The sequence below is a fragment of the Chenopodium quinoa genome, unplaced genomic scaffold, assembly GCF_001683475.1.
Source record: "Chenopodium quinoa cultivar QQ74 unplaced genomic scaffold, ASM168347v1, whole genome shotgun sequence".
In the NCBI taxonomy this organism is placed as follows: domain Eukaryota; kingdom Viridiplantae; phylum Streptophyta; class Magnoliopsida; order Caryophyllales; family Amaranthaceae; genus Chenopodium; species Chenopodium quinoa.
Window position 1 is genome coordinate 1,788,821 of NW_018744041.1, and position 20,003 is coordinate 1,808,823.

Consider the following 20,003-nt stretch of genomic DNA (forward strand, 5'->3'; position numbering starts at 1 on the left):
CTGGTGTTAGAAATAAAAAGTGGGATTAGTGAGCAGCAGTGCATGACGTCCATAATATAGATTGAACAATGAACAGTGAAAAGGCTGTGCATGCGCCCTGGATTTGCTGAGCAAAGCAACTCCAAAAAGAATTGAATAAAATAATTAAAAAAAAGCACAAAAAAAGTTGATTGGTCTGTTATTGTTAATACAGATCCTACTGCTGTCATAAATGTATCATAGTATTGGGATTTGGGATCATCCAATGGGCCTCAGTACCCGAGAGGCCCATAACCCGGTAAAATTGACTGCCATTTTTTGCACGCCACATTTCAGACTTTGTTTTCACTTTTTTATCCTTTGGTTTTTTTTTTTTTTCAATTGTCATCACTTTAGGTATACAAATACAACACCCCCCTAATTTCTTTTGGTTTCATAGGTTAACCCCTTATGCCTTATCTTATTAGTTATTAGTAGCTTCTAAAACACTTGAATCGATGAGTATGCTTCCTCTATTATTGTTTTTGTGGATTTTTGGCCGGCAATCCGACATAGCAATTTGTATATACTCCGTATTAGAATTACTATTTTAATGTGATGATTAATTTATAACGATGGATGATTGCAAAGTACTCAAATGTGATACTAATAGCTCAATTATACTAATAGCTCAATTATTTTGTGATGATTTTGTAAGGGCCCGTGTCTCATTTACTGAACCCAGCTGAACTCAGTGAACTGAATTGAACTGAATATTTTATAAGAAAGGGAAATTAGAAGTTGAGCTGAACTGAACTGAGCTGAACTGAACTGAAGTATTGAACTGAACTTATTAATTAGTGATTTTTAACTACGGATTAGTGATCTTTGATTATTTATTTCTATACATATGTGTATATACAAATGTACATATTAAAATATTTACGATAAATATACTATATAATTATAAAATTTATGGAAAATATATTAAAAACTTGAAACCTCTAAACATTTTAAACACATATACTATTTAATTTAAAAATAAAATAGTATTATGAAAAAAGAACACAAAACACTTACATGTATCTAACCCATTTAAACAAATTAAAAAAAATATTAAAAAAAAAGAAAAGAAAAAAACACGAAAAGCTAACAGAGGCGACGACCCAACAGTCCAACACCCTAACCCACTCTCTTTAATGTTTTAATTAATACATATATCTAACTAGTATCTAACCCCAAATTATTATTATTATTATTATTATTTATTATTTATTGATTATTATTATTATTGTTATTATTGTTATTATTATTATTATTATTATTATTATTTATTGATGATTATTATTATTATTATTATTATTATTTATTACTTATTGATTATTATTGTTATTTTTATTATTGTTATTATTATTATTATTATTATTATTATTATTATTATTTATTGATGATTATTATTATTATTATTGGTATTATTGTTATTATTATTATTATTATTATTTATTGATGATTATTATTATTATTATTTATTACTTATTGATTATTATTATTATTATTTTTATTATTGTTATTATTAATATTATTATTGTTGTTGTTGTTTTTGTTGTTGTAATAAGAGCTTAAAAGAATGAAATTTGGCTTTATATCATTAGCAATATCATTAGACATAAATTAAGAGTTGAACTAAACTAAACTGAACTGAACTGAACTGAATTTCAACGGAAGAGAACAGACCCTAAGTTCTTTGACTTTAGTACTTGTAGATTTCATGGTCCATGTATATGTATGACTATGCAAGTATTTGTTGTCATAACATTAAAACTAACCCTTTAATCCTAAGTTATCAATTCCAAAATTTATTGCTTATATTGAGTTCTTGGACCAAAAGAAAACCTATTACTTTATAGATAATGTTGAGGTGTCAAGTAAATCAATATATAATTTCCATTTTTCCGAATCCGCCCTAGGAGTGGCATAAAAAGATCGAGGAATTGTGAAGTTCAAATCAAATCTCTTATACCTCTTCAACTGGGTTACTTTACCGCCGATGGATTTCATTGGCAGGGGCAACTTATTGAATTTACGTATTCGTTAGTAAACATATACTTTCTCTGTTTTTATTTTTAAAAATTAAGAAAAATTATAAACCATACAGACAAGTAGATAAGTGGTTACCTGGCCTGGAAGATACGAAGTAGCAAAGAGCATACTAGACGATTATGAAGGTTTTTTTTTTTTTTTTCAAACAAAAACATTTGCAAGGGATGCATATTACAAGTAATTATTAATTTTTGATAATTTGGAAGAAGGAAATGTTGTTACAAACTTACAATTACAAACTTTGAAAATTATACTTTGTAGTAAGTGTTAATAATCATGTCATAATGAGCATAAAAGAATCTCTCCATAAGACTTAAAATAAAGTAGTCAACTTGGTACTGCAAAAATAGAAAGAAAAAAAAGAGCAAGATGTTAGAAACTGTATATCCGACATATATGCCAAAAAGAAACCATTGACCACCAAATATTTCATTAAAATCACCACACAAATAATTCGGATAAATAAGAAAGCTGATGTTTGCCTCAGTAAATGCGACAACAAGGACATAAACAGCCGTTTACGTTTTTAAAAAAGTTGAGATGATCTTACATTAACGAATACACGGTTAAAGTCGTTTCTCACAAACCCTTCTTCCATGCCTTAGCTTACATACCCTTGCCAAACCATGCTCCTGTTAAAGGTAGCCTAGTAGTGCCCTAGTTGGTACTATCTACTCCGTACTACATAACTATGTAGTTAACTTGTACTTGTATGTAGTAATAACAAAATTAAGCCTAATTGATTATTACTTTATGGTCTGTTTTGATTTAATGAATTAGATTGAACTGAACTGATTATAATTGAACTAAATTAAACTTAACTGAAATGAATTGTTTAAGAGATGAAAATTAGGAATTGAACTTTTAAACTGATTGGAGCTGAACTAAAATGAACTAAACTGAATTGAAATTAGGCTAAAGAGAACAAACTCTTAGTTTATCAGTATGCATAAGCATTTGACTAATAGACTCTTTCCAAATTTATAGGTAAATTGGTTTTATTTGAGCTAAGAAATTTAAACGAAGTACTCGTACGAGTGAGTGAAAGTTAATTAATAAAATATATCATGGTCGTGTTTTAACAAAAGCAACTACATACTACTTCGTATTTTGTATTGGTACTTGTATATATTGAGTACTTAGGGCATGTTCGCATATGTTTATTTTCAGTTCAGCTCATAATTTCTTTTTCTTATAAAATATTCATTTTAGTTCAGTTCAGTTCAGCTCAGTTCAGTTCATCTGATTTCAGTCTATTAAAACAGGCCCTTAGTTATATATATAAGGAGTTTTTCACACATGCTTATGAAAATTTTGCTTCATTCTTAAGCTATGGTTCATGTGTACAGTGTGCCCAATATTTTGTGAGTACGAATAGGGGTGAAGTAATGACACCTTTAGTTATTTACCATCCAACTAGTCCAACTAAACACCACTAGTCCACCACATCTTATTTATGCATGTTTTTGTAAAGGTAGAAAACTTATCAATACAAATTCAAACAAATACTCCATGACTCGCAAGAGTAATGTAGCAACACATATAATATAATGACATAAATATTAATATTATAATTTGAGTAAGTATTATATTTGAATTGTATAATCAACTTATATGTACGAGTACTTGGTAGTATATTAATCTTTTAGAAGTTTGAAACATATATAATCCGTAGATGTGACTAAAGCTTGAAAGTCATAAGGATTCTAATTGGGTATAGAAGACAAAGGCTAAAAGCATTAGCCGCCTTCTACATATGATAAAAACTGACATAACCTACTTTATGTTTAAAGCTATTATTGTCTTTTAAAGTTTTAACTATATTTGTTTAATTATGTTACGTTAATTTGGTTAAATCACTCTTTTACTTACACTGTTACACATGTTTTCTCTCCCCTAAAACCTACAAAGATACCTATCATAAGTCACAACCAATTTAAGACACTGTATTTCTTTTTGGCATGCGTTACGACAACTAACAGACAACCTCTTTAATTACTAACATGCCCTTCGTTGTTATCCTCTCCTTGGCTTCAAAAAGAATTTAAATACCCCATAATTAACATTATATTACTCCTGCATTATTGCCTTAATTTTGTTTGAAGTTATAAAGACGACTAATTATTATTCATACTTAAGCAAAAATAAAAGACAACGCCATCCTCCACCACACTTGGACAATCCCCTAATATAAGGGCTTGTTCTCATAGTCTGAACTCGGCTGATCGAGCTGAACTGAACTGAAGTGAAATGAATATTTTATAAGAGAAGGAAATTAGGAGTTGAACTGAACTGAACTGAAAATAAACGTATGAGAAGAGGCCCTAAGTTACTCACACCCTAGTCGAGTGGGCTAAATTGAGACATAACTTGAGCTACACAATGAGTCAATGATATTTGGTTGAACAAATTGCATCCATGAATGTGAATATGCACATAATAACATGTTAAACAACCATTTTTTTTTTCTTGGTACTTTCATCATTGCTTTATTTATATAGATAATGAACTAACATAACTAGTTGAAATCTTGCTTAAAACCTCAAATCACACCCCGTCTATACATCATTTGAAAGTTTTATTATAGAAAATCAAACAAGTGGACAATCATTTCTTGTGCTTTGTAAGAATTGTCTATTTGATCTACAAAATTAGATTGTTTTAAAATTTACTAATCATTACTTTACGTTATACAAAATATAAATGATAATATGATCATCATATGAAGTATGGACAAAAAAATACACAATTATACTCCACTATTACAATCAATTACATACGTCATCAACCTTGTATATGTTCCCACGCCTATATAAAGGGCATGCATGCTCTCATTCCAAAAACACAACCTCATAACACACTTCTTCTCTCAATATACATTCTCTCTTTCTCTCCTTTGAAACATTATCCTAAAGTTCTTATATACTTCAAACATTATTCACTTAAATTTCCAATAAATCATTTCATTCCAAACACCTCTACTTTTCACTACTACTTAAACCCTAAAAAACAAAATGCAATACCATTTACAAGAACCATCCTCATCATCGTCGTCATCATCATGGGGATACTCATACTACATAGGAGTACCATCCATGAACATGAACATGATGAACATTCGAGAAGCAGCCGACCCGCTCGAGAAAGTGGCGAGGCTAGCATCCGAGAGTGCGGTGGTAATATTCAGTGTGAGCACTTGTTGTATGTGTCATGCGGTGAAGCGGCTGTTTTGTGGTATGGGAGTTAATCCGACGGTGTATGAACTCGACGAAGATCCAAGAGGAAGAGAAATGGAGAAGGCTTTGATTAGATTGCTTGGTACTAATTATTCACCACCTGTTCCTGTTGTTTTTATTGGTGGTAAACTTGTTGGTGCTATGGATAGAGTTATGGCTTCTCATATTAATGGCTCCCTTGTTCCTCTCCTTAAGGAAGCCGGTGCTCTTTGGCTATGAACTATATTCGATCGATCAAATAATTAGTTTATTAGCCAAACTCGAATAGTTCACGAGTAAGTTCGTTATATTAGTTGAGAACTCGTAATTTAAGATAGACTAATTAAACTCGTTATCATTCCGACTTATTCATGAATTTCAGTATGAATAATTGTAGTAATATGACTTGAATCTAATTACTTGACTAGCTAGTGGTGGGAAATTGCGTTGCACACAATTTTGAAAGCATGCCACGGTTGTGTGTGTCTTGTGTGTGTTAATATAATTATGATTATAATTGTAATTGAACTCAAGATGGTTTTTGTAATTTGTGGTAAAAGGTGAAATGAAAGATTTATTGCAATTTACATTGTCAAAATGAATACGCACTTTTCAATTTTCATCATTTTTATTTTTTTATTTTTTGGTTCCAAGCTCTTTTACTATTGTGCAACTTTCACAAGTTCTTTTTCCCTTATATTGTATAATAAAGTAAAGAAAAAAATAAAGAAAAAGGCATCATGAACAATGGGTTTGTATTATCCTAGACCTACAAGGCCCATGGGTCATGTCAAGCCTTAACTTAGCCCATGGGTCATGGCCCAACTCTCTCATCATTTGTCACAGACTCAAAGGGACAAATTAACAAGGGGTATATAGTTCTAGGCTAGGTTATAGTAGGATTCAAAACTGTAACATTTGCTGCACCATTCAATACAAGAAGCTATTGAAGGTTTCTTTTCTCACCTGTTAAATCCTTGCAAAATTGTAATTAATTCATTACAAATTATTTTTATTTTCATTTGATAAAAGATTATGAGCACTGTAATAACCTAAAGCATCGCGCGGAACGCTCACTAGTTTTTAATCTAAGGTACCAAAACGCTATGCTAAAAGAGTACACACTACACACAATTAGCTTAGGTGTGTTGTTTGACTAGTTACTTCTTAGAACAAATGTAATGAGAGTACATCCTGTAAGAGTCAATCCTATTCATTTACCAGCACATGAATAAAAACGAGTAACAAATGATTTTGGATATGATGATGATGATGATTTATCTAGTCAGTTCTATTTATTTACTAGAACACATGAATTAAAACGAGTAACAAAAAAGAACAAATGACTCTTAAGCTTTAGATACAGGTTTAGAAAAAGATGTAATTGAATTTTTGGGTTTAACATTTTTTTTTTTTACACAAGGGTTTTACATACTTGAGGAAAGAACAATATTATTCTTGTACAAGAGAGGTATATATGGATTGTTTAGCAAATAAAATTATACTTCCTCAATCCCCTAATATTAGAACATGTTGAGTTTTACACTTCTCAACCCATAACATAAACTATTAGACATTTTCCTTGTCTACTTTATGTCAAATCGTTGTAAATAATATGTAACGGAGGTAGCATTATAAATTTAGATAAAGTTAACAAAATCACCCAATATTTACATATAAATCATAATCTAGTCAAAAAAAAGAGTGGGTGAATAGAGTAAAAGTCCAATTGTCACAATATTAAGAGAATATATGAAGTTTTTAATTGATTTACAACAATTTTGTTGCATGAGGTTGCAAATTAAAAATAAATTTTTATTTTCAAATACTGATACTCCTTCCGTCTCCGAAAGAACGACCCATTTGGGTTAATTACGTGGGTATTAAGAAAGTTAAATAAAAAGAAGTAAAAGTATATTGAAAAGATAAATTTACATGGAATTTGTAAAAAAATAGAGAGAAAAGGTAATAAAATTACATGAAAAATCAAATTTTTATATGGGGAAGTTAATTTTGCACAAATATTGTCGCAAATTGGTGGGTGTTTGAATGCAAATGGGTCATTCTTTTTGGGATTAAAATTAAGCCAAATAGGTCATTCTTCGAGGACGGAGGTAGTAATTACATAATAAATGCTCACAAATTAACAATCACTAGTCATAATCTCTAATGCTAATTTTTTTTACCGCATATATATACAGTATACATGAATAAAAACTCTATAAAAATGAATTAATATTTATAAAATGCATTTAAAGTTGAATCTAACAACATCCTACATTCTCACTTGATATAGTTTTAATTTTTGTAATAGTAAATTTTTATAGTTAAAAATTTAGAAAGTTGACTGTAAAAAGTCAAAGTGTAAAAAACAAAAAGTGACTAATGGAATGAACTATGAACAAGTGAGTAAATCTTTAATGGAAGAGAACAAAAAGCTTATTACTCAACCCACCTCCCCTCCTTGGTTCCATGCTTTTCACATAACCTAAGTTATGAGAATTGTAATTTACAAGTTTGAATATTTCATGAAATTTTCTAAGATGAGAACAAAGCAAAAAAAAACGGGAACATGATGAGCTAAGTATCAATTGTGCTGAAATTCTCTTGATAGATTAGATACTAGAGAATGACAAAGAAGGGGAAAAACATATACATCATTACATACTTAGCTGCCATGCTGCATGTCTAGCCTCTTCCAACAGATTCAATCTTGTGCAAATACCATAGTTCACCAATGCAGGCTAAGTTTCAACAAGTGCACTTGTCGATTAGAAACACAACGTGAGACGTCGTGAGTTCGTGACCTTGTCCCTACCAACAGCATCGCCAAAAGGTATTTACATCATCAAATTTACGTCGGTAAGCTAGCCAACATACACAAACCAATAACACAGTTCCACTAGACATGTGTCGCATGCATTTCATGTAATATGCACATACTATTCACAAATCTCAGCAATTCACTAGCATTTCTTCCTAATGATTAACCAGCCAGCAATTCTTCTTAAGGCAAATACCCATGTGCTGCTATGCTGGCTAAATTTGTCAACCTTGCTGACGACAAGTTCCATTTAATGCAGGACCTCCGCACAGCAGTAGACAGTTTCGTAGCAATTACTTGCATATTTCTTCCTTACCAAAAAAATTATAAACCGCTAACTTGTAGGAATTACGCGGTAAGCAGACCAGCACAATGACATTGCACATTATTCCCACAACTAATTTTGCCAAGCAAACAAGTGCGTTAATGAACTACGCTTAACACTTAACAGCAGTAGATAGATGAGCATATTCAATGGCTCAAATTCAATAACCACGCATGATATACTTAGTGGTATTTATATAGAAAACAAAAAGACAAATCCAAAACAATCAATCTAACTACCAAACAAAGGTTACAACTCCCTTACAAACACCCGTGATTCCCTTTAACAAAATTATCAAAGAAATGATGAATTTCAAGCCATATAATCTTCCAAATTGCCTCTTCACATGACTTTGTTTGTAGTGAATAAAAAATTAAAAATTGAACATAAAAAAAGAGCATCATCTATTGTGATAACAATCGACCCCACCAACATAAACTCACGGGCATATTACTGCAGAAAATATAAAGGATTATCTACAAGTTATAAAAAGTTATGCCTCTGATTCTTCAAATCATGGACTACTTAATGTTTCTGTATTTCTAACTGCTGGGATGTTCTCTCATTAGAACCTTCTATCCTACATTACTATCACTTCCCCCATGTCTCATCCCATGGATATAATGTCTAGCTCTCTATTCTTTGTGATTTTCTTCGGTCACATTCTCGTTCTTATGGCTCAATCCACGACGGCGCCCATCAGCTCTCGCATCACTGTGGTAGGTGCTGTTTACTGCGATACTTGCCTCAACGATGGTTTTTCAAAACACAGCTACTTCATCCCAGGTAATTACTTATAGCTAACATACTAAAGAAAAAAAAAAAAAATCTTGAATAAAGCTGTGTTTGGTTTGGAGGAATATTTTTAAAAAGGAATTTTTAGTTTCAGTGGAATGTACATTTTACAGGAAATTAGCCTTCAAATTTCATTTCGTATTGGTTGCAAAAATTTAAGAGTGTATATGAAAGAAGATTGAGAAGGAATATGTAGACATTCCTTTGAGATAAGGGTTAGGAAAATGTAGACACTCCTTTGAGATAAGGATTAGGAAACTTAGTTTTAGTTTTCCCGGAAAAAGAATTTTCCTTCCAACCAAACACAGGGCAGCCAGTTCACTGACATTCTATTGCATAAAACCAAATTATAATAGGTTCTTGTTGATATGATAGGTGCCGATGTACACATACAATGCAAATTCAATGCAAAATCGCCAAAAACCGCGGAGATGATAAACTTCTCAGTTAACAGAACAACAGACATACATGGAGTATACAAGTTGGAAATACCTTCTGTTGATGGAATAGATTGTGTAGATGGTCCTCCGATCCAGTCATTCTGTCAGGCGAGTTTGCTGGGAAGCCCATCTTCAGCCTGCAATGTTCCAGCCCTGAAAACTACAACAACTGAAGTATCAGTCAAATCCAGAAAAGAGAATCTTTGTGTTTACAGCTTCACTTCTCTGAGTTACAAACCGAGAAAAAAGAATGATAAATTGTGCAGGAAACCAGAAAAAGTAAAAGAATCATCAAATTCTGATAGTTCATCCAAGTCCTTGCTTCCACATGATTTCCCTTTACCAAATCAAAGAACTTCTAAATCACAAGCTGCAAACTTGCAATCTTTCCCTTTCCCATTTTCGCCTCCCTCTTTACCTTTTCCATTCCCATTTTCAAGTCCGCCATCTTTACCCTTTCCATTCTCAAGTCCGCCATCTTTACCCTTTCCATTTTCAAGTCCAGCTCCATCTTTACCCTTTCCATTCCCTCCAGTTCCTTCCCTCTTTCAACCGCCACCTCCACCATCCTTTAGTCTAGGAGACCCAAGAACATGGATACCTCACATCCCACTTACATCTCCACCACCACCTGTATTTGATATACGCGATCCAAGAACTTGGACACCGATAATTCCTCCACTCACTCCATCACAACCTTAGAAAACAGAATCCATGAAGTAGGATTTTTGTTTTCCAGCTATCAAAAAATTATTGCTTTATATTGTTCCTTGTTACACAGATTGTGACTCAAAATATGAGTCTATGATGTACAGCAGGAATTACATATAAATATTGTAATGTATTTGTGTCAAATTACTACAGTCAATATAGCTCATAGCCTCATACATTCATTGATTCACAACCTTTTAGCAAAGTGATACCAAGGAAAAGAAAAGCAATATATTATGGCACTGAACTACAACTGACATCATACCAAATTATCAGCATAAAATATGATCTCTGCTGTAAAAAAAAAAATGAAAACTGCACATTTCAATACCTAACATTAAATTCAAACATAGAGATTCTAAAGACAAATAAGTAAAGTCTTATTTCCAGCAAACAAACAAACCAGCTTATTGTGAAAATTAAAGAGTAGAATACATACAGGCATCAAATCCCAATTACACAGAATTTTACTAGCACCAGAATTGCAGATTACTGGCAATTGAATCATAATAGCAGCTGTGAAGAAAGAAAAGAAGCAGAAATTGGATATCAAACAAAGCTGGGCCAACAATGAACACATTGTAGAACTTTAGAAGATTTCGTGAACAGAACAGTTTCAAAAGTAAACTAACCATGGAAACATTGTTATTTTGGATACTCTCAGAATTCCAGCCTATTAATTACACAGCTTATGCTTCACAAACATGCATAGTACTCTGCGATGAATGTACACATCACATTTTGATACCTAGCATTGAAATCAAACATAGAGATTTTAAATATTTAGTAAAGACTTATTTCCAGCAAACAAACATAACAGCATATTGTGCGAATATAGAAGACAAACAGGCATCGGATCCTAATTACACAGCATTTTACAGCCACCAGATTATAAGAGATTGAATCAGAATAGCAGCCATGAAGAATGCAAAGAAGCATAAAATGAAGATCAAACAAAGTTATGACCATCAAAGAACACATTGTAGAATAATAGAAGATTTCTTGAACAGAACAGTTTCAAAAGTGAACAAGCAGTCGAGCAATGAAAAACTTGTAATTTCAGAAGCATTCTCAGAAACCCAGCTTTGCAGACCTGATGCCCCATAAACATGCATTGTAGGCTTGTAGCAATTAGCAATTTGCTGTACAGTGTTCCTGTATCCCGCTCCAAAAACTGGAACTTTGTTAATCAAGGTAACTATGCTAGCATACTAGACACTTGTCCACGCAACGAATTTTTGCTCAACATGTTAGTATTTTGCTAGCTTGTGTTCAAAAGTTATTACAAAGGAAATAGAGGTATTTAAAAGACTATAAACTCCGTGACAACTCTTCAATAAGTAGACAGGTTTGCATGCTTGAAACTAAAGTATTTGCAGAAACAAAAACATGCCATTCAATAAACAGGTAGGGAAGTCATGCAGCTACATCTGACAGGCAAACGACCAATTTGTATCTCAGAAATGGCGCAAATGCATTCAATATTCATTGTCCAATAGCCGAAGCATGAAGCACAGCACGGGAACTCAGAAGTAATCATAGCTTCTAACTAATACAGACAGAAGTAAGATTACTTGTTTTACAAAGATTGATGCTCAAAGCCACATATGCTCACCTTTCCCTGCACAGAGCTGAGATGTGTTTGCAGTTTAAATAAATATAGGCATTCAGAAAATTAGTTCCCAGTAATGGTCCAAAATCTTATAGTATTTCCAATAGTCTGCCACAAAGAAAACATTTGCAATGAACCATAGATAAACACCTTTTCGTGGAAAATGACACGATGTTATATAATATGGAATCACTTATATCATGCAAAAATCATGGACAAAGGTACAATCTGTTTGTCATTAACATAATTATACAAATTGAGTTCATATAGTTTCAAAAATACAGAATTCCAAATTTAAATTCAGAACATTGATCTAGCAAAATTTACTAGATGACCATATGATTACTACATTTATACAAGTGTAACATCTTCCAAATCAAGTTGAGAAGCAATCTCCTCAAGCTGTTTCTTCACACTCATATCAACCAACTTGGAACCTTCATTACCATACCTGACAGTGAATCCAGCAACCAGTGAAGGATCAATCACTGTCTTAATCCTCACATTCTTCGCTCCTGTCATCCGTTGAACACTCTTAGCAATCTGAGCCAAGTGATCACTCTCCAACTTCACCACCGAAGTCACCACTGCTACTTCAGTGTTGGTAATCTTATTATACACATCCTCAAATGCATTCAATATGTTAATAACCTGATCAATTCGCTCCGAATCAATCAAGATGTTAAGAAAGTTGGCGGTATGAGGCTGAAGTCCTGCGGTGCTAACAATCTCATCCAAGACACTACGCTTTCTCTCAATGCTAATCACTGGGCTTGCAAAGAAGTAATACACCTATACAACATGAATTCAACTGAATCAGGCGATCACTCCAACAATGTTACGAAGTATATAACTCTTACAGAAACCTAAGTTTTGCTCCAATATGTCATCACATTGTTCAAACATATCAAATTACAGGAACTTATACTAAAATTGATGCAATAAATAACCTGACAAATATATAAACAGATAAAATAGCACATTATTCGAACATAATTAATCGGCAGCAATTTGTGTATATTTTAGGGCGTAGAAATTTTGACAGATAAAATCAAAATTACGTGAAACTTCTACAATAATTCAAACTAAAATTGAGTGTACGTCACAAATTCACAGATATAAATCAACAAATTCGTAAAAAATTGAAATAATCCTAAAAATTGTTTATAATTTCGTAAAATCGATGAAAATTTAAACCTGTTCTTCGGCGAAAATCCTGGAGAGTTTTTCAACATCAGCGCTGGTCTCATCAAGAGTACCGGTGGAGTCAGCGACATCGGCGAGAGCGGAGGCGTACCTGCTGGCGGTGGTGTCAGCCATGCGAGCACCGAGAGCTCCGCCGCCGCGAGGCTTGGCGGTGAGCTTCGAGGCGGTTAAAATCTGGAGCCTGAGAGGGTTGAAGGTGGCGGTAGAAGAGGAGAAGGAGAGAGAAAATGGCGTCGGAGCTTTGGTAGCCGATGATGAATTTGATAATGCTGCAACAGTTTTAGTTCTGGATTGCAAGGATACTGGAGTTTGCAGAGATGCCGCCATTGTTGCAGGCTAGAGAGAGAAAGTGAGGCGAGGAGAGAGAAAGTAAGAGAGAGAAAGTGGAGAGAGTGAGATAAGCAGAGAATGGATGGAGGTTTTGAGTGAAGGTTTTGGATGAAAGATGACCTCTTGTTTTTCAGAGGGGATCAAAAATAAAATAAAATTAAAATGGAGGATAAAATAGAGATGTGGTGATGTTAATTTGATTGGCGCGGAAATTAGATTTGTTCTTGTTGTGGGGTCACTCTTGCAAAATCATTGTTCATCGTTTTTCTTTTTATCTTGTTCTTTGTTAGGTTAGAAACTTTGAATTAAAATAGTTGGATCTTTGTATTTTTGGGCTTATGAACTTATAAAGAGATGAGAGGGGATAATTCTTACTCCTTAGCTTCTTGCCCATAGGCCATAGCATAGTAGAATAAAGTTTACCCATTGATGTAACGTTGTTTGGAAACTGTATTTGTCATAACTTTTTCGTTAACTAGTTAAACGATTGAGATTTGAACTAATATTAGCAAAAAAATATCATTATAAAGTCAAGGATTTTTTTTATAAAAAACTATCAAGTATTAAAACCGATTTTTATGATAAACTACGTATTATTGAATATTGCAAGAAATTACCTCTTAATATGCAAAATGTTGTAAGAGGCTACTATAAGCCAGAATGTCACCGTTTATTTTTTGCTCCAACGTTGACCATGACACGTGACCTTTAATGAACACTAATACTCTGCATTTTAGCACTCATAAGGGGTTGCATTTACCAACCCAACCAACCATGCTACTTCATTAACCATAAACTGAACTCATCGTTTCACAACTCATATATGCAAATTTCCAATTATACTACTCATAGTAGTCAGTACTCACGAAGGATAACAGAATAACTACTACACTCTACACTCAGACCAACAGAAAACAAACTAATATTAGCGGGAACACCAACGTCCTGCAAATTCAGTTCAATGCTTTCTCTTTCTTCAACATTCATTCTACCATTCCATAATTCTCTTCCCCAAAATCTTCTCCTTTCATCTATTGGTTTCTCTCTGCAATCAAAATCTTCAAAACATGCCAACTTCTGCAAAACGCATAACTTGATTCTTCAAAGAAATCACCCAAATTTTCGTTTAAATTACAAATCATCGCAAAATTCAGCTGATTTATTAGAAGTTAGCGATGCCCAAATCTCACAAGAGAACCCAATTGTTGGAATTTCGGTATCGCGGGGTCAAGGGGTTAGACTTGATCCATTCTGGGTAGCTTCTTTGCTTCAATCATGCTCTAGATTAAAAGATGTAAAATTGATACATGCTTTGATTTTGAAGTGTTTGAATGATTCTGTTGTGTTTGTTAATAACAATTTGATTAGTGTATACTTGAGTTTTGGAAAGTTAGAAGAGGCTCGCAAGGTGTTCGATGAAATGCCTGAGAGAAGAAATGTTATTTCTTGGACCACAATTCTTAATGGGTATTTGAATTTTGGTTTAGAGGATGAGGGTCTTAGTCTTTTTGGTGAATTTGTGAAGTCGGGGATTCAAGCGAATGGGACAACTTTTGTGTGTGTGTTGATTTTGTGTGGAAAGAGGTTGAATTATAAGTTAGGGAAACAGGTTCATGCTTGTATTATAAAAGGTAGATGGAGCAATTTAATAGTAGATAGTGCTGTTATGTACTTCTATGCACAATGTGGTGACTTTTCGAGTGCTTTTCGTGTCTTTGAAGGGATGAAAGAGCGGGATGTGGTTACTTGGACCACTATGATCACGTCTTGTTCTCAACAAGGCTATGGTGAGAAGGCCTTCTCACTTTTCTCAGAAATGCTTATGCACGAATATATACCCAATGAACACACTATATGTAGCGTTTTGAAGGCGTGTGGAGAAGAGAAGGCACTGAAATTCGGGAGACAGTTGCATGGCATAGCAGTTAAGAAACTTATAAACAATGATGTTTATATTGGCACTTCACTCCTGGATATGTATGCAAGATGTGGAGAAATTGAGGATTCTAGAAAAGTGTTTGATGGGATGAAAAGGCGAAATATGGTTACATGGACTTCTATCATTGCTGGGTATGCTAGGAATGGGCTTGGGTATGAGGCGTTGAAACTTTTCCATGTGATGAAACGAAGAAAAGTAGCAGCAAATAATTTGACATTTGTAAGTATACTCCGAGCCTGTGGTTCTATTGGTGCTCTGGTAACTGGGAAGGAAATTCATGCACAATTACTGAAGAATTCATCACAGAACAACATTTACATAGGGAGCACTCTTGTGTGGCTTTATTGCAAATGTGGTGAATATGGTCTTGCTTCACAGGTTCTCCAACATATGCCCCTTCGAGATGTTGTCTCATGGACCGCCATGATCTCTGGTTGTACTCAACTAGGATATGAGTTTGAGGCTTTCGAATTTTTGAAAGAAATGCTCAGTGAAGGAGTGAAACCAAACCCGTTTACATACTCCTCTGTTCTGAAGGCTTGCGCAAGCCTAGAAGCAGTTAAGCATGGAAAACTAATACACTCGTCTTTGAATAAATCCCCTACGATCTCAGACAATATATTCGTGGGGAGCTCCCTGATTAATATGTATGCTAAATGTGGATGTATTTCAGATGCATTACAAGTCTTCAACAGTATGAAAGAAAAAAACTTGGTTTCTTGGAGATCTATGATAGTGGGATATGCAATGAATGGGTACTGCCGCGAAGCTCTGCAGCTCATGTACCAGATGCAAGAGGAAGGTCTTCAAGTGGATGATTACACTGTCACAACTGTTCTTAGTGCGTGTGGAGGTGTGGAATGGAATACAGAATCTCTTACTGATGAACTGCAACTGAGTTGATCCTGATTCTATTGACTAACTGTACATATGTTTGTGGATGAATTAGTTGTATCATGTAAATCCATAAACAAAGCAATTACAAAAAGTTGAATCCAAAGGTATGTGTAACTTTAATTATATCTAAACTAGTCTCAATTAACTATATACGTCTTAAAAAACGAAAAAGTTCTTGTTCCTTCTTGATCATACATGATTACTAGATGCTATTAATTACTACATGAGGAGATAAGGTTTTAGTTTTGTAGTAAAATTGGAGAAACAAAACAGAAAAACCAGGAAAATTTGAAGCATGGAAAACAAGGGACTCACAATCTTGGATTCCTGGCATTCACCACCAGTGCCTGAGTTTTACTTGAACTGTTCTTTTGGGATTTAAATTTAAGCACTTGACAAAGAATTGTTATTAAATTAGAATTAAAAACCAAGAACAAATTTCCGTTTTTTATTTTATTTTATTTTATTTTAATTATTAAACTTGCAAAATTCCTAACTAGTTTTGTACAATATTTGGTTCAAAAACCTTAAACCTTCTTAAATCCGGCTTATACACTTTGAATAATCTATATTAGTTAATTTTGTCCTTGTATATACTGTGTGAATCCTTGATCCGCCTGAGTTTGATCCGCACTTGAGGTTGGCACAGCCCCAAGGCCGCTGGATAGTGTAGTTCTTGGTAGAAGGTAGCGTTGATTGGGATGTCCTTATTAAGTTGAAAGACAGCGGTTCCAATGGGCTCTTTAAGTATAAACCACGACATAGAATAGATTTCTACGGTGAACTTACTACACTCTGGGTCAGATAGTTCGTCGTTGCCGATAAAAAAGATTAATACGTAGTTCCCATTTGCATTCTTGTCAAGACGTTCAATGCAACTCCAAATCCAACCCCGTTCAATCCAGCCTGCTATCAAGGTTGCTTTCCCATGGCTCAGCTTCCCGGCCCGGGGTTCTGCGCTCAACTCTAACATCCACCACGTCCCTTCTCTCTCACTCTTGCTGCTTGATGATCCCATCAATAAGCTTTCTTTGTTTGCTGTGTTACAATAACGAACTCTTCTCTTTTGTTATGTTTGTTTATTTATAGCTGTAGGCCTAGCCGCCTTATATAACAGTTTTTGATGTGTAAAATCTTTGACTCCGTAGTAACCCTCCTATATTAGGAAACCTATTGACATTGGGATATTTATTGTGCGGCACGAAACTTTTGTGACGCTATGAGTAACTTTTGATAGTTTTGTTTTACTTTTGTGACATTATGAGTAACTTTTGATAGTTTTGTTTTATTTTTTGCAAATTTCATAAATACATCGCATTACATATACGCAGTACTTTTTATATGATTATCAAAATAGTTAAATAATTGCAACTAACTATTATTGTGGACATAGGCGGATCCAAGGGGGGCTACCCGATCCTTGGCCCCCCAATGCCATCCACGCTGAATTGTCATAACATCGAATTAACCAGCAGTGATCCACAAAGTCAACCCTCATACAAAAATCAAAGAAAATCTTATAAAAACACGTACAGTACAAACCAATTTCAAGGATTTAGAAGTCAAGAATTGAATTGAACCCTAATTATGAATTAATTAAATTATGATGAATTCTTGGATAATGATTTAACCCAAAACAGTAAAACAAATGTAGTACTAAACTAAGAACAAAATTACAAGCTAGTAATGAATTTGACTATACTATTTAATCTTTCGTACAATGTGTGCTGTGCCTTTCCCGGAATCCTTGATCCGCCCTTGAAGTCGCAGTGTCGGACAGTCTATTTCTTGGCAGAAGATAGCATTGAGTGGGATGTCCTTGTTAAGTTGAAAGACGACAGTTCCTAAGGTGACTATGTTGAAAATCGGGAACCCAGAAAAGATTGATACATTGAATTTAAAGTCAGGTTGGGATAGCTTGTTGTTGGGAATAAAGAAGATGAACTTCTTGTTCCGAACTCCATCGTTTTCGAGAATTGAAAAGCACTTCCAAGTCCAGCTCCGCTCAATCCAACCACCAACCAATAATGGCAGGTTCCCATATCTCAGCTCCCTCTCCGGCGGATCTATGTACGACTCAAACGACCACCACGTCCCCTCTTTCTCTGTCTTGCTTGATGATATTCCCATCGATCAATAACTAACCTTTTTTTTTTTTTTTTTAAAAAAATTCCCATCGATCAATAACTAACCGTTCTTTAATTCCTTGGTTGCCAAGCTCTATCAACTTATTGTTTTTATTTTTATTTTTCTCAAAATCGATCTAAAATATACAGAAAATCACTCCATATCCGTAGGTATTGCATTGTGTATACTTTGTACTCCCTCCAATTTATAATGAGGGTTCTATCTCTCTTGGGCATATATGTTGTGTATAAACCACAAACGATAGTCAAACTATCTAGGTCGAGTGAATTGAATAGCGTTGGTAAAACACTTATTTAAAAAACAAAGGGAGTATATAATTATCTAAATAGTTAAATAATTAATGTTACTTAGGGCATGTTCTGTTTATCTTAATTTCATTTTTCAATTCAATTTAGTTCCTAATTTCTTTCTCAAATAAATAATTTATTTCAACTCTATTCAACTCGGTTCAATTCAACCCCAATCAATTCATCTGTTTAGTTGTTCTAATTGCAATAAATCGGAACATGCCCTTTGTGATGTTAATTTAATGACAATTTATATTATAAAAGTGATTGTATATACAACTGGTACTTCGTATAATTTGCCTCAAAGAGTGGAGTTACGAACTCAAATTAAAAGTTTTTGGGGTTGTTTTATGACATGTACTCCCTTCGTTTTTTTTTAAGTGCCCCTTGGAGAATTTGACACTATTCATTAAACATATTTTGACCAATGTTTGTGAGTTATACTCCGTACATAACAAAAACTAATATGTATTCTTGTGGGTATTTGATGAAATCGTCTCAATGAGTAAATTATTAAAATTGTATGATAGTTATAATTTATAGTTAATGATAATTAAAGATATTTTATTAGTCAAATTTTGCATTGGCAAGCATGTGTGTCATGTTACTGTGGGGCACTAAAAATGAAGGGAGAATTCATTCAAAAATACACATTAAAACAAATTCATCAACCTCATTATTTTATGGACGAAATCCGTTAGTTGGTGGTGAAATCCAATTTTTGGAAATTTTTTTGGTGGTAAAATACAATTATTTTACATGTAGGTAGTAAAAGCCAATAAGTGGTTTTTTGGGTGGTAATGTCAAAATTTCCTAAGATTCATATCCTCTCTTTAATATCAATTACTCTATAAATTCATAAGATTTGGACACTAAAAGGAGGTTAATTATCTCTTAAGACCAATTCAAAAACATAACTCATATGATCTTGAATGCTAAGCATATGCAGTGGTAGTTAAAACCCAACAGAATGGCTTTAGTTAACCAGCAGTGATCCACAAAATCAACTCTCATACAAAAATCAAATAAAATCTAAAACACAAACTAAACTCATGAGGCACTTTGATGGTATAAATCTAGGGCTTAGAGGCCCTTCTCTTTCTCATCCTTTCTTTGCAAACGACGCCTTGTTGTTCTACAAGGCCAATGTTCACAGTACCCATGCCATTGCAGCCGTTATTCACATGTAAGGATGGAAATATTCAGCGGATGATCC

The 20,003-nt window shown here is 33.7% G+C and overlaps 4 protein-coding genes across 4 annotated transcripts; 3 read left to right on the forward strand and 1 right to left on the reverse strand.

Moving 5' to 3' along the window:
- The first annotated feature begins 4,728 nt into the window (after positions 1 to 4,728).
- LOC110690595 (glutaredoxin-C5-like) lies at positions 4,729 to 5,856 on the forward strand. Its single transcript, XM_021867453.1, has one exon. The coding sequence runs from the start codon at positions 5,073 to 5,075 to the stop codon at positions 5,511 to 5,513; it is 441 nt and encodes a 146-aa protein (XP_021723145.1). The 5' UTR covers positions 4,729 to 5,072; the 3' UTR covers positions 5,514 to 5,856.
- A 1,840-nt stretch (positions 5,857 to 7,696) lies between these two features.
- Positions 7,697 to 10,615, forward strand: LOC110690503 (leucine-rich repeat extensin-like protein 3). Its single transcript, XM_021867351.1, has 2 exons — positions 7,697 to 9,208; positions 9,593 to 10,615. Exons 1-2 carry the CDS (start codon positions 9,025 to 9,027, stop codon positions 10,357 to 10,359), a joined length of 951 nt encoding a protein of 316 aa, XP_021723043.1. The 5' UTR covers positions 7,697 to 9,024; the 3' UTR covers positions 10,360 to 10,615.
- Positions 10,616 to 12,159: 1,544 nt separating this feature from the next.
- LOC110690504 (ATP synthase delta chain, chloroplastic-like) lies at positions 12,160 to 13,665 on the reverse strand. The gene is made up of 2 exons (XM_021867353.1): positions 13,178 to 13,665; positions 12,160 to 12,772 (listed from the first exon to the last, which is right to left on the reverse strand). Exons 1-2 carry the CDS (start codon positions 13,511 to 13,513, stop codon positions 12,332 to 12,334), a joined length of 777 nt encoding a protein of 258 aa, XP_021723045.1. The 5' UTR covers positions 13,514 to 13,665; the 3' UTR covers positions 12,160 to 12,331.
- Positions 13,666 to 14,271: 606 nt separating this feature from the next.
- Positions 14,272 to 17,347, forward strand: LOC110690505 (pentatricopeptide repeat-containing protein At4g18520, chloroplastic-like). The gene has a single exon (XM_021867354.1). The coding sequence runs from the start codon at positions 14,478 to 14,480 to the stop codon at positions 16,356 to 16,358; it is 1,881 nt and encodes a 626-aa protein (XP_021723046.1). The 5' UTR covers positions 14,272 to 14,477; the 3' UTR covers positions 16,359 to 17,347.
- Positions 17,348 to 20,003: the final 2,656 nt, after the last annotated feature.

What these genes read in the sequence shown, in the direction of transcription:
- LOC110690595 (XM_021867453.1), top strand. Translation starts at nt 5,073, where the DNA reads ATGCAATACCATTTACAAGAACCATCCTCATCATCGTCGTCATCATCA.
- LOC110690503 (XM_021867351.1), top strand. Translation starts at nt 9,025, where the DNA reads ATGTCTCATCCCATGGATATAATGTCTAGCTCTCTATTCTTTGTGATT. An exon ending in ACACAGCTACTTCATCCCAG is followed by an intron (nt 9,209 to 9,592) that starts GTAATTACTTAT and finishes TTGATATGATAG; the next exon opens with GTGCCGATGTACACATACAA.
- LOC110690504 (XM_021867353.1), bottom strand. Translation starts at nt 13,513, where the DNA reads ATGGCGGCATCTCTGCAAACTCCAGTATCCTTGCAATCCAGAACTAAA. An exon ending in GGATTTTCGCCGAAGAACAG is followed by an intron (nt 12,773 to 13,177) that starts GTTTAAATTTTC and finishes CATGTTGTATAG; the next exon opens with GTGTATTACTTCTTTGCAAG.
- LOC110690505 (XM_021867354.1), top strand. Translation starts at nt 14,478, where the DNA reads ATGCTTTCTCTTTCTTCAACATTCATTCTACCATTCCATAATTCTCTT.